At 35.5% G+C, this 12544-nt stretch overlaps 2 protein-coding genes and 2 pseudogenes across 2 annotated transcripts; all 4 read left to right on the top strand.

The window, feature by feature from the left end:
- Positions 1-282: 282 nt before the first annotated feature.
- Positions 283-2941, top strand: LOC113750828 (annotated as a pseudogene).
- A 1687-nt stretch (positions 2942-4628) lies between these two features.
- LOC113750826 (putative receptor-like protein kinase At3g47110) lies at positions 4629-6230 on the top strand. The gene has a single exon (XM_027294768.1). It carries the CDS (start codon positions 4629-4631, stop codon positions 6228-6230), a length of 1602 nt encoding a protein of 533 aa, XP_027150569.1.
- Positions 6231-6443: 213 nt separating this feature from the next.
- LOC113750825 (receptor kinase-like protein Xa21) lies at positions 6444-7910 on the top strand. Its single transcript, XM_027294767.1, has 2 exons — positions 6444-7365; positions 7516-7910. Exons 1-2 carry the CDS (start codon positions 6444-6446, stop codon positions 7908-7910), a joined length of 1317 nt encoding a protein of 438 aa, XP_027150568.1.
- Positions 7911-10957: 3047 nt separating this feature from the next.
- Positions 10958-11667, top strand: LOC113750824 (annotated as a pseudogene).
- The last annotated feature ends 877 nt before the right edge of the window (positions 11668-12544 follow it).

Raw genomic sequence — 12544 nt, 5'->3', positions numbered from 1 at the left:
TGAAAAAATGGTATGTCAATATACGATTTTACAAGTCTTGTTACTTGATTTAGGACTTGATTTAGCATTAGTTGTACCAAACATATTTCTAGTCTCATAAAAAATCCAATCACGCCTTAATTAAATTGAAATTTTGATGCGAGAGATACAATTCTCAACCAATTAGTTCAAATATCACTATCTATAGTAGAGCCAAAGACCATACCAGATCTGCTTTATCCTCAAATATATTCAAGTACCTACATTTTTTTTCTTGCACTACAGTCATGGAAAAAGAATACGATGTTGGAGACCTTCGGGGATAATTGCATTCTGCTTTGTGTGTATGCATACAGACCATCCTCCAATGCACAAAATGCCAGATTGCAGCTAACAAGGCTACAATACAGCTTACGCCGACACAAAAAGGATTATCACCACCAGCTTCTCTTATCTAAGATGTATCAACCCAAGAGATCTTGATTGTTTCTTTACGCGAGATTGTATCAACCCAAGAAATTTAATTTCTTTATTTGTTTTTAAAATTTAAGTTGAGTAATGGGTGCCCAACACAAATACTCAAACCGCTCAAAATAAATTTGGGTTTTTATTATCCAACCCAAAATTGACCCAACACTCAAATTACCCAACCCAACCTCTCAAATTAGTGGGTGGGTTGGGTGGGTTGTTGGGTTTTGGGCATAATTGCTAGGTGTAATATCTACTAATAGAAATTATTAATTAGTTATACTAAATTTACTAATATATTTATACTAAATTTCTAATTACACTTAACACAATAATATTTTTTGTCAAAAAAAAATACAATAAAGACTTAGTGATTGTATTTATTTCAAAAGTGAAAACTTGACTATTTTAGTTTTATTTGTTTCATCATGTTAGATTGTATTCAAATAATTTTTGTTTGATTGTTTTCACGGATTTCAATTGTTAAATTACAATGTATAACGATTTAGTAATGTATTGATATTTTAGTACTTAATCATTTGCTAAAATTTGACTACAATGAAATTATATGACAAATTTTTATTAATCCCACAGCGAAAGTAGGGCGGGTGGGGGCGAGGTGGGGGGAAGCGGGGGATGGGGGGCAAGGCAGGGGTGGGGGGAAGTATTGGACAGCGAAGCGGTCCCCGCCCCAAACCCGTCCCGTTTAAACTCATAACCTTTAATACCTCAAACCTCCTCAATCTTTTACATGACACTGTATTGGAGGCATATGTGTAGATAATTAAAAGCTAAAATCTTTTATGGGGGTTACCGTAATTTGGTCATTTCAATTCCAACATATTTTTTTTAAGGATTTCAAAAATAATAAATTTTTTCCCTATAACAGTATATCAAAAACTTCCCCCTTCTTATAATTTTCGAATCCGTCTCTGCCCTTTTTCCAATTTTCCCAATAATTTATGATCTGGTTGCAACAAAACATCATCGTCTCAACTTTTGGTGAAGTGACATTGTTCAAGTGGACTAGTCTCAAGAAACCTATTGGGATTAATATACATATGTGTGTATATATATAGGTAGATTGATCAAAACCCCTACCTAAACTCTTCACCATGATGTAGCTTTGTAATCAATCGCCAGTCCTATGATGTTAATAGTTAACAGTCCTAATCACCACCATTTTTTCTTGATGATTCAAACATACAAACTGTGATGATCAAATAATCAAATTACAGGAAAAATTACAAGATTTTGGATTTATCTAATGCAACCAGGACGAATTCATGTGGAAGATGTAAAGAAAATGTTTGGATAGGAGATTTTTAGAAAATATTATTTGGAATAACACTATAGCATTTTTTATGGTGTAATGTATGTGAAATTAAAAGACAGGAGTAAATCTTTCCTACACTGACGGTGTATACACTATTATCGTTGGATTCATGACATGTGTGCAAAAGTTGAATTTCAAACTCAAATTTTACATAGTTGTCATTCATCCAATGCTGATAGTGTATACACTGTCAGTGTAGGAAAGATTAATCCAAAAGACAGTTAAGAATATTAAGAAAAAAAGTAGTTAGAAGTGTTTGTGATACTAACTAACTATATATATATATATATATATATATATATATATATTGTTTGTGATATATATTTAGGTAGAAACTTGTAGTATTGTTTGTGATACAAACAATATGTAAAATATCTCGGATATTATGTAGAAACCCATAATATTTAACAACATTTCTATTTAAAGTGTTCAAGACTAGCCAAATTTAATGGAGTTCAACTGTATATTTTGTTCTTTTGCTTAAGCATGAGACTATTAGTTTTGTTCAAGCAATAAGCTTTAATTGGTGTTGGTAGCACTGGCTCAGTATATAAAGGAACACTGACTGAAGCTGGAAACTTAGCAGTGGCAATCAAAGCCTTTAACCTTTTCCACCATGGAGCTTTTAAAGAGTTTTAGTGCTGCGTGTGAAGCAATGAGAAACATCCGCCATCGAAACCTTGTGAAGATTGTAAGTTCTTCCTCTGGTCTGGATTTCCAAGGGAATGAATTTAGAGCTTTAATCTATGAGTTCATGCCTAATGGGAGTCTAGAAAAATGGTTGCATCCAACAGAAGAAGATCAGCAGAAGATGTTTCATAGACTGAACCTTCTTCAAAGAATTAATGTTGTTATTGATGTGGCTTGTGCCCTCGATTACCTACATCATCATTGCCACAGGCAGATTGCTCATTGCGATCTTAAACCAAACAATATTTTCTTGACAGTGATCTGATAGCCCATGTTGGAGATTTTGGGCTGGCAAAGTATCTTCATTCACCTCCCAGATCATTAGAAAGCACCTCTGCTGGGATCAGAGGAACTATAGGATATGTCTTATGTGGCTCCAGGAAAGAAATAACACATATATTTGATTCTTTATTGTTTGTACATATAATTATGCAACATCATATAAAAAACACGAAAATTTTCCCTTGATATAAATTGTTTTTGACATTTTATGTTTAAACTTTGGCTGTCTGAAATGGTTCTGCAATTATCAATGAACTGTTCTTCTAATAACATTTTTCTCTCCCAATTTTTGAGAATTTGGCCATCCGCTTTACCTTTATTTGGCTAGAAACCAGTTGTATCATGTATGCATTAGGTTCAATCCAATTTGCCTCTTCAAAAAATTACCCTTTTCCCACCTTTGCCTCTCCAGCGACTTTTAATTTTCTCCACATGACTACGCAATTTGGAGTTTTCCTTTCACAAACCATACAATGTGGGATCTCAAGGCACATTAGTGCCCATGCCTTAGCATAAATTCTTGTCCAGGAATACAAACAAAACCATTAGAATAATTGGCTGCAAAATGTCAAATTTTCATTGAATTGAGTGTGGCCCTTAAAACTCTTTCCAAACGAATCAAATGTAACCTAAACCATTTGATTATTTGGTTGGGAGTGTCAAATTTCAATTTCTTCGGATGGTATGCAAACTTGATAGTTACTGGTGAAGAATATTCAAGTCAAGGGAGCACATAAAGGTTTGAGTTCCTTTCAGAAAAATCAAAGGTTAAATAGTATGCATTACGATGATGACAATTTCAAAAGTATGACTCTTTACATGACACTGCATTGGATGGAATGAGTGCGAGTGGGGTTTTGGTTCCGTGTAATTCAATTTGGTCATTATACTTGTTACATGGTTTGGCGTATAATCACATTTTATGTTATTGAACTTGTGAGAAAAAAAAAATAGTGTACATTAATAACATACTTAACATATATTCAATATAATATTATAATATAATTTTACACAAAAAAAATTTAAATATGTACGACACAAAAGCATTATGGCACTCAGTTCGAACCGAATGCTTACGTATAGGAAACTCAGATTTAAAACTAAGATCGGTTGCCATATAGTAACTTGACTTTCTTCGTATTTATACACAAGGTAGAAATCCAATGAATCCATCATAAAGCTTCCAAGTTGATCCCCATTGAGGACAATGATTGTATAATCCTTCCTATACAATTAGAAACGGTATAGATGAATAAAATATCCCATGCAGGCATGCACTCATCCTCCAAGAATAGAGTAATTGGACACGATAAGGTATAACAAGTAAATATAATTTAGGACAAGTATATTTTATATAATTTAGTATGCATGAATATTGTTTTACTATATACATGTGTTCATGAACATTAAATAAGTATAGTATATGAATACAATCACGTTTGTAAACGTATGCTAACTTTTGTAAAAAGTATAATAATCGTACCAATTGTATCAAACGTCAATCATACTTGTTCTGATCTGGGTCAAATGTATGCAAAAACCTAATTAATAGTTTATAGTTGTATTGGTCCCGAGTCTACTAAGGTTTATTACACAGCTTTTCATTTAGAAGCAAAGAACTTAAGCTCGAGTCTGGTCACTCTAAAATACAAGCGTTATCTGGAATGATTGAGCGTAAAGCACGCGTAGGTGGCTTTCTAAGTCTGCGGTCAAATCCCGGGGCTCAAGTCTAGCCCTTAATGCATTTTTACTAGCATCTAACCTCAATCTATCAATGCTTGAATCTGTCCTCGCACAAACGGAGTAACCTATGTACTGATTATCAAATTTCCCACTCGAGAGGGGAATCCCATCCACAATTCCACTCTGGACAATGGCAAGATTTTTAACCTCAATTCATGCAACTGAAAGGATTTGTCTCGCGCTAGCACTGCTGACGGTATTGGTGTTGCATGCCAAAAATCTTCCTTTGGACACGGCTTCCACAAAAACCATGGCCAGAAGAGAAGCACGTAATCGTGATCGTGATGGTGATCCTGTTGCTTTATTGGATTTCAAGTCAAAAATTCAGCATGACCCTTATGGGATTATGAACTCATGGAATGACTCTCATGATTTCTGCTCATGGAAGGGTGTTCTATGCGGTCGCAAGCACAAAAGAGTGACCAGCATAGGTCTTCAAAGCAGAGGCTTGGGTGGCTTCCTGTCACCGTTTCTTGGGAACCTCAGCTTTCTTCGTGCGTTGATGCTAAGAAACAACACCTTCCAAGGTGGAATCCCGCCCCAGTTTGGAAATCTCTTCAGGCTGCGGGAACTGAATCTGTCATGGAACTCCCTGGAAGGCGAAATTCCAGGCAATCTATCCCAGTGCTTCAAGCTTTTGCATCTTAGCCTAAGCTACAACAAGCTAGTTGGGAGTATACCACCAGAATTTGGTTCCCTGAGGAACCTTAAATCCCTCGCGATTCGCGACAATAACCTTACAGGAGCTATCCCTCCTTCCATGGGGAATCTTACTTCCCTGAGTTTACTAAATGCGGCTGCAAATCATTTGGAGGGAAAAATTCCCGAAGAATTAGGTCAGTTGAAAACGTTAAAAATCATTGGATTTGGCGATAACAGACTAAATGGTAACATCCCTGTTTCTGTCTATAATCTCTCTCAGCTGGAGGTTTTGTCTCTGTCAAGTAATCAGCTACATGGAACTCTTCCTTCAGCATTAGGTCTCATGCTTCCTCGCCTTCAGTGTCTCCAGTTGAGAGACAATCAGTTCTCGGGGGTACTTCCAGCCTCTTTGTCAAATGCCACTGAGCTACGCTGGATCGAAATTGGAGGCAATGGATTCAGCGGCGGAATAACAGTTGATTTTGGAGGCCTGCAAAATTTTATTTGGCTGTTGGCAGCAGCTAATAATTTTGGAAGTGGGGAAGTACTGGATGGATTGCAGTTTCTCAGTACCATGACAAACTGCAGCCAATTACTTGTAATTGAACTAGCTTTCAACCAACTAAAGGGGATCTTGCCCAACAGTATCGGTAACTTATCATCCCAATATTTGTCACTTGGCGGAAACCAAATATACGGAGAAATTCCTTCAACGGTAGGTAATCTCATCAGCTTAACGACTTTATTTATTGACAGTAATCAACTCACAGGGACGGTTCCTAGTACAATTGGTTATCTTCATAAAGTCCAGCGGCTGTCTCTTCATTCCAATAAATTGTCAGGAGAAATTCCAGAGTCTGTAGGAAACCTCTCACTGTTGAATGAACTATATTTAGCTGATAACCACCTGGGGGGATCCATTCCACCAGCTCTTGGAAACTGCAAGCAGTTGTTACTCCTAGGACTTTCTAAAAACAACTTGAGTGATACGATACCAAAAGAGATTTTTGGGATATCTTCCCTGTCCATTTCATTAGATCTTTCTCAGAATCATTTATCTGGAACCATACCATCAGAGGTTGGCACCTAGAAAAATTTAGCTGGATTGGATCTCTCACAAAATCACCTGTCAGGTGAACTTCCTGGGACCTTTGGTGGTTGTAGTAGCCTTGAAATCCTTTCCCTTGCTGGTAACTCTTTCCAGGGATCTTTTCCAGAATTTATCAGTTCTTTGAAAGGTATTCAAAATCTTAACCTTTCCAGTAACAATTTTTCTGGACCAATCCCCCAATTTTTAGTAAGAATGTCCATAAAGTCCCTGAATTTGTCCTTCAATGATTTTGTGGGCGAGTTACCAACACAAGGCATTTTTGGAAATGCTAGTGCTATATCAGTTGTTGGGAACAAAAGACTCTGTGGAGGCATTCCTGAACTACAGCTACCAAAGTGTCAGCCCCTAAGAGAGTCAAAGAAAAATAAGAAGCTTTTCAGGTTCATCATGGCGGTGGTACTTACAAGTTCCTTCCTGGTGATACTGGTAATCTCAATCTCAATTTTCCGACTGCGGTCATTTAAAAGGAGGAGGACCCAACCAAAGTCACCAAACTTCTCAGGTAGACTTTTCCTGAGAGTCAGCTACAGACAACTTGTTCAAGCTACTAATGGTTTCTCTGCAGAAAATCTAATTGGTGCTGGTGGCTCTGGCTCCGTATACAAAGGAGTGCTGACTGAAGGAGGAAACTTGTCCGTGGCTATCAAAGTCTTTAACCTTCAACACCATGGAGCCTTCAAGAGTTTTATTGCTGAGTGTGATGCAATGAGAAACATCCGGCATCGGAACCTCGTGAAGATTATAAGTTCTTCCTCAGGTATGGATTTCCAAGGGAATGATTTTAAAGCTTTAATCTACGAGTTCATGCCCAACGGCAGTCTAGAAACTTGGTTGCATCGAACAGATGAACATCAGCAGCACATTTTTCCTATACCAAACCTTCTTCAGCGAATTAATGTTGCTATTCATGTGGCTTGTGCCGTTGATTATCTACATCACCATTGCCACAAGCAGATTGTTCATTGCGATCTAAAACCAAGTAATGTTCTACTGGACAGCGATCTGACAGCCCATGTTGGAGATCTTGGGCTGGCAAAATATGTTCATTCAGCTCCAAATTTACAGGAAACGAGCTCTGCTGGAATCAGAGGAACTATTGGATATGTAGCTCCAGGTAAGAAAGTACAAATCTGACTGATTTTTTTAAATTAATCTTTCTTACCTATGTTCATTCAACATCATATACAAAACAACAAATTTTAAAACTGAGCTATTTTTGACAATTCATACTTTGGCTGTCTGACAAGCTTCAACATTAATGCAGAGTATGGCTTAGGTGCCGAGGTATCAAGTAATGGAGATGTCTACAGCTTCGGAATCCTATTGCTGGAGATGATGACAGGGAAGAAGCCCACACATCCTTTGTTCACTGGAGGCCTTGATCTTCATACATATGTTGAAATGGCAATTCCTGATCGCGTGATGGACATTGTGGATCCAGTGCTTCTGTGTGAAGATCACAGAAGAACTACAGCAGCCAATAGCAGAAGCAGTCCACTAGGAGAAACAAAATGCAATTTACTAGAGCAGTGTTTGATTTCATTGCTTAAAGTTGGCTTGGCTTGCTCCATGCACTTGCCAGAAGATAGAATAAATATGACGCAAGTTGTTTGCAGATTAAAATCTATCAAGGACACATTTACCATGGCAGAGCTTTAAAATAGCTCGAATAAACAGAAAAACCTTGGAAATTCATAGTGTACTCAAAGGTTTGTATTATGATCCACGAATCTCTCATTTTAATGTAAATGAACTTATACTCTTCTTGGCTTTACATATTTGTTTTGATCAAATCCCCCCAATTTACTCTCCACACTTTTTGTAGCAGTAGCAGAATGGGATGCATAACAGTGGTGAAAATCAGCAAAAAAAGGCCTAGCATGAGCTCAAGATGAAGTTGATCAAGCTCTAAGTTTCCAAATTAAATCCATACGTGCATAACCAGATGTTTAGGGGAAAGAAGAAAGAAAGAAAAATGCCAGGGTGTTTGGATAGGAATTATTTGTCAAAAAATTGTTTGCTTGTATCACAGACACATTTTTCAATATACCATTTTATTTTTTCAATTATTTTTTTTATCTCATATATATCACATTCCAAAAAGTATTACAGTTATTCTTTTAAATAATCTCCTGTCTATGTATATGAATGTGAATTTGGTTAACTACTAGTTTTGCATCTGAATACATTCTGTATTGTAAAATGTGACCTAAGTCGTTTCGTGTGGAAAAAAATTATAGAATGATTAACAAAAAAGAGTACCATGTAAAACTTTTTTTTTTAATTGTTATCAAAGTTTTAACTGTCCACGGAATGCATATAATGGATCTATTACCATATTTCTATATCACCTTCACTTATTAATGTTTATAATTTGAGGAGGAATATTTTGGATAATAGCAAAGTTTTGAATTTATTTAATTTGGTGATTTTTCTAATAGAAGTGGAATATTTTGGAAATTTATTTCTTGATTTTGAAAAAAAAAAAGAAAATAAAATTTCAGCACTAAAAATATGGATGATAGGAGAAGTTTGGGCAGTATGAAGAAGAATGGATAAAAAAAAAAAAAAAAGAAATTGGAACCGTTTTTTTTAAGGCAAAAAGTTGATGTGGCTTCGGGGAGGGAAAAAAGTGCAATAAAGATAATGTAGGGGGAAAAAATTCAAATCACCCTAAACATTAAGAGGTTTAGTGCATTTAACCCTAGTTTGAGAGGGTCCTGCCTTTCACTTCATCCCAGAATTAATCTCAAAACTTTGACCCTTTCATTTTTTTTTTAATCCCAATAGTGGAACGCTAGAATTTAAGAAGTCGAAAGGATTAAGGGGAAAGATTCAAACCTAGGGATGGCAACCGCGGAGGCTAATCACCAGCTTCTCTTATCTAAGATGTATCAACCCAAGAGATCTTGATTGTTTCTTTACGCGAGATTGTATCAACCCAAGAAATTTAATTTCTTTATTTGTTTTTAAAATTTAAGTTGGGTAATGGGTGCCCAACACAAATACTCAAACCGTTCAAAATAAATTTGGGTTTTTATTATCCAACCCAAAATTGACCCAACACCCAAATTACCCAACCCAACCTCTCAAATTAGTGGGTGGGTTGGGTGGGTTGTTGGGTTTTGGGCATAATTGCCAGGTGTAATATCTACTAATAGAAATTATTAATTAGTTATACTAAATTTACTAATATATTTATACTAAATTTCTAATTACACTTAACACAATAATATTTTTTGTCAAAAAAAAAATACAATAAAGACTTAGTGATTATATTTATTTCAAAAGTGAAAACTTGACTACTTTAGTTTTATTTGTTTCATCATTTATATTGTATTCAAATAATTTTTGTTTGATTGTTCTTACGGATTTCAATTGTTAAATTACAATGTATAACGATTTAGTAATGTATTGATATTTTAGTACTTAATCATTTGCTAAAATTTGACTACAATGAAATTATATGACAAATTTTTATTAATCCCACGGCGAAAGTAGGGCGGGGTGGGGGCGAGGTGGGGGGAAGCGGGGGATGGGAGGCAAGGCAGGGGTGGGGGGAAGTATTGGACAGCGAAGCGGGGTCCCCGCCCCAAACCCGCCCCGTTGCTATTCCTATTTAAACTCATAACATTTAAGACCTCAAACCTCCTCAATCTTTTACATGACACTGTATTGGAGGCATATGTGTAGATAATTAAAATCTAAAATCTTTTATGGGGGTTGCCGTAATTTGGTCATTGCAATCCCAACGTATTTTTTTTAAGAATTTCAAAAATAATAAATTTTTTCCCTATAACAGTATATCAAAAACTTACCCCCTTCTTATAATTTTCGAATCCGTCTCTGCCCTTTTTCCAATTTTCCCAATAATTTATGATCTGGTTGCAACAAAACATCGTCGTCTCAACTTTTGGTGAAGTGACATTGTTCAAGTGGACTAGTCTCAAGAAACCTATTGGGATTAATATACATATGTGTGTATATATATATATAGGTAGATTGATCAAAACCCCTACCTAAACTCTTCACCATGATGTAGCTTTGTAATCAATCGCCAGTCCTATGAGGTTAATAGTTAACAGTCCTAATCACCACCATTTTTTCTTGATGATTCAAACATACAAATTGTGATGATCAAATAATCAAATTACAGGAAAAATTACAAGATTTTGGATTTATCTAATGCAACCAAGACGAATTCATGTGGAAGATGTAAAGAAAATGTTTGGATAGGAGATTTTTAGAAAATATTATTTGGAATAACACTATAGCATTTTTTATGGTGTAATGTATGTGAAATTAAAAGACAGGAGTAAATCTTTCCTACACTGACGGTGTATACACTATTATCGTTGGATTCATGACACGTGTGCAAAAGTTGAATTTCAAACTCAAATTTTGCATAGTTATCATTCATCCAATGCTGATAGTGTATACACTGTCAGTGTAGGAAAGATTAATCCAAAAGACAGTTAAGAATATTAAGAAAAAAAGTAGTTAGAAGTGTTTGTGATACTAACTAACTAACTATATATATATATATATATATATATATATATATATTGTTTGTGATATATATTTAGGTAGAAACTTGTAGTATTGTTTGTGATACAAACAATATGTAAAATATCTCGGATATTATGTAGAAACCCATAATATTTAACAACATTTCTATTTAAAGTGTTCAAGACTAGCCAAATTTAATGGAGTTCAACTGTATATTTTGTTCTTTTGCTTAAGCATGAGACTATTAGTTTTGTTCAAGCAATAAGCTTTAATTGGTGTTGGTAGCACTGGCTCAGTATATAAAGGAACACTGACTGAAGCTGGAAACTTAGCAGTGGCAATCAAAGCCTTTAACCTTTTCCACCATGGAGCTTTTAAAGAGTTTTAGTGCTGCGTGTGAAGCAATGAGAAACATCCGGCATCGAAACCTTGTGAAGATTGTAAGTTCTTCCTCTGGCCTGGATTTCCAAGGGAATGAATTTAGAGCTTTAATCTGTGAGTTCATGCCTAATGGGAGTCTAGAAAAATGGTTGCATCCAACAGAAGAAGATCAGCAGAAGATGTTTCATAGACTGAACCTTCTTCAAAGAATTAATGTTGTTATTGATGTGGCTTGTGCCCTCGATTACCTACATCATCATTGCCACAGGCAGATTGCTCATTGCGATCTTAAACCAAACAATATTTTCTTGACAGTGATCTGATAGCCCATGTTGGAGATTTTGGGCTGGCAAAGTATCTTCATTCACCTCCCAGATCATTAGAAAGCACCTCTGCTGGGATCAGAGGAACTATAGGATATGTCATATGTGGCTCCAGGAAAGAAAGAACACATATATTTGATTCTTTATTGTTTGTACATATAATTATGCAACATCATATAAAAAACACGAAAATTTTCCCTTGATATAAATTGTTTTTGACATTTTATGTTTAAACTTTGGCTGTCTGAAATGGTTCTGCAATTATCAATGAACTGTTCTTCTAATAACATTTTTCTCTCCCAATTTTTGAGAATTTGTTCATCCGCTTTACCTTTATTTGGCTAGAAACCAGTTGTATCATGTATGCATTAGGTTCAATCCAATTTGCCTCTTCAAAAAATTACCCTTTTCCCACCTTTGCCCATATGATAAGTTAACAACTGCATCAACATCTCCAACGACTTTTAATTTTCTCCACATGACTACACAATTTGGAGTTTTCCTTTCACAAACCATACAATGTGGGATCTCAAGGCACATTAGTGCCCATGTGTTTCCATAAATTCTTGTCCAGGAATACGAACAAAACCATTAGAATAATTGGCTGCAAAATGTCAAATTTTCATTGAATTGAGTGTGGCCCTTAAACTCTTTCCAAAAGAATCAAATGTAACCAAAACCATTCGATTATTTGGTTGGGAGTGTCAACTTTCAATTTCTTTGGAGGATGGTATGCAAACTTGATAGTTACTGGTGAAGAATATTCAAGTCAAGGGAGCACATAAATGTTTGAGTTCCTTTCAGAAAAATCAAATCAAAGGTTAAATAGTATGTATTACGATGATGACAATTTCAAAAGTATGACTCTTTACATGACACTGCATTGGACGGAATGAGTGCCAGTGCGGTTTTGGTTCCATGTAATTAAGTTTGGTCATTATACTTGTTACATGGTTTGTCGCGTATGGCCCTGTTTGGCACTTGAGTTTTTTTATCAAATTTGTCTATTATAAGTTTTTTAAAAACTTTACTTACAGTAATCTCGAAAAACTTTTCAAAATTTTTAAACTATACACTTAA

The sequence above is a fragment of the Coffea eugenioides genome, chromosome 10 (genome assembly GCF_003713205.1).
Source record: "Coffea eugenioides isolate CCC68of chromosome 10, Ceug_1.0, whole genome shotgun sequence".
In the NCBI taxonomy this organism is placed as follows: Eukaryota; Viridiplantae; Streptophyta; class Magnoliopsida; order Gentianales; family Rubiaceae; genus Coffea; species Coffea eugenioides.
Note: the sequence above shows the minus strand (reverse complement) of the source record. Positions and strands in the feature narration are given on the sequence as shown.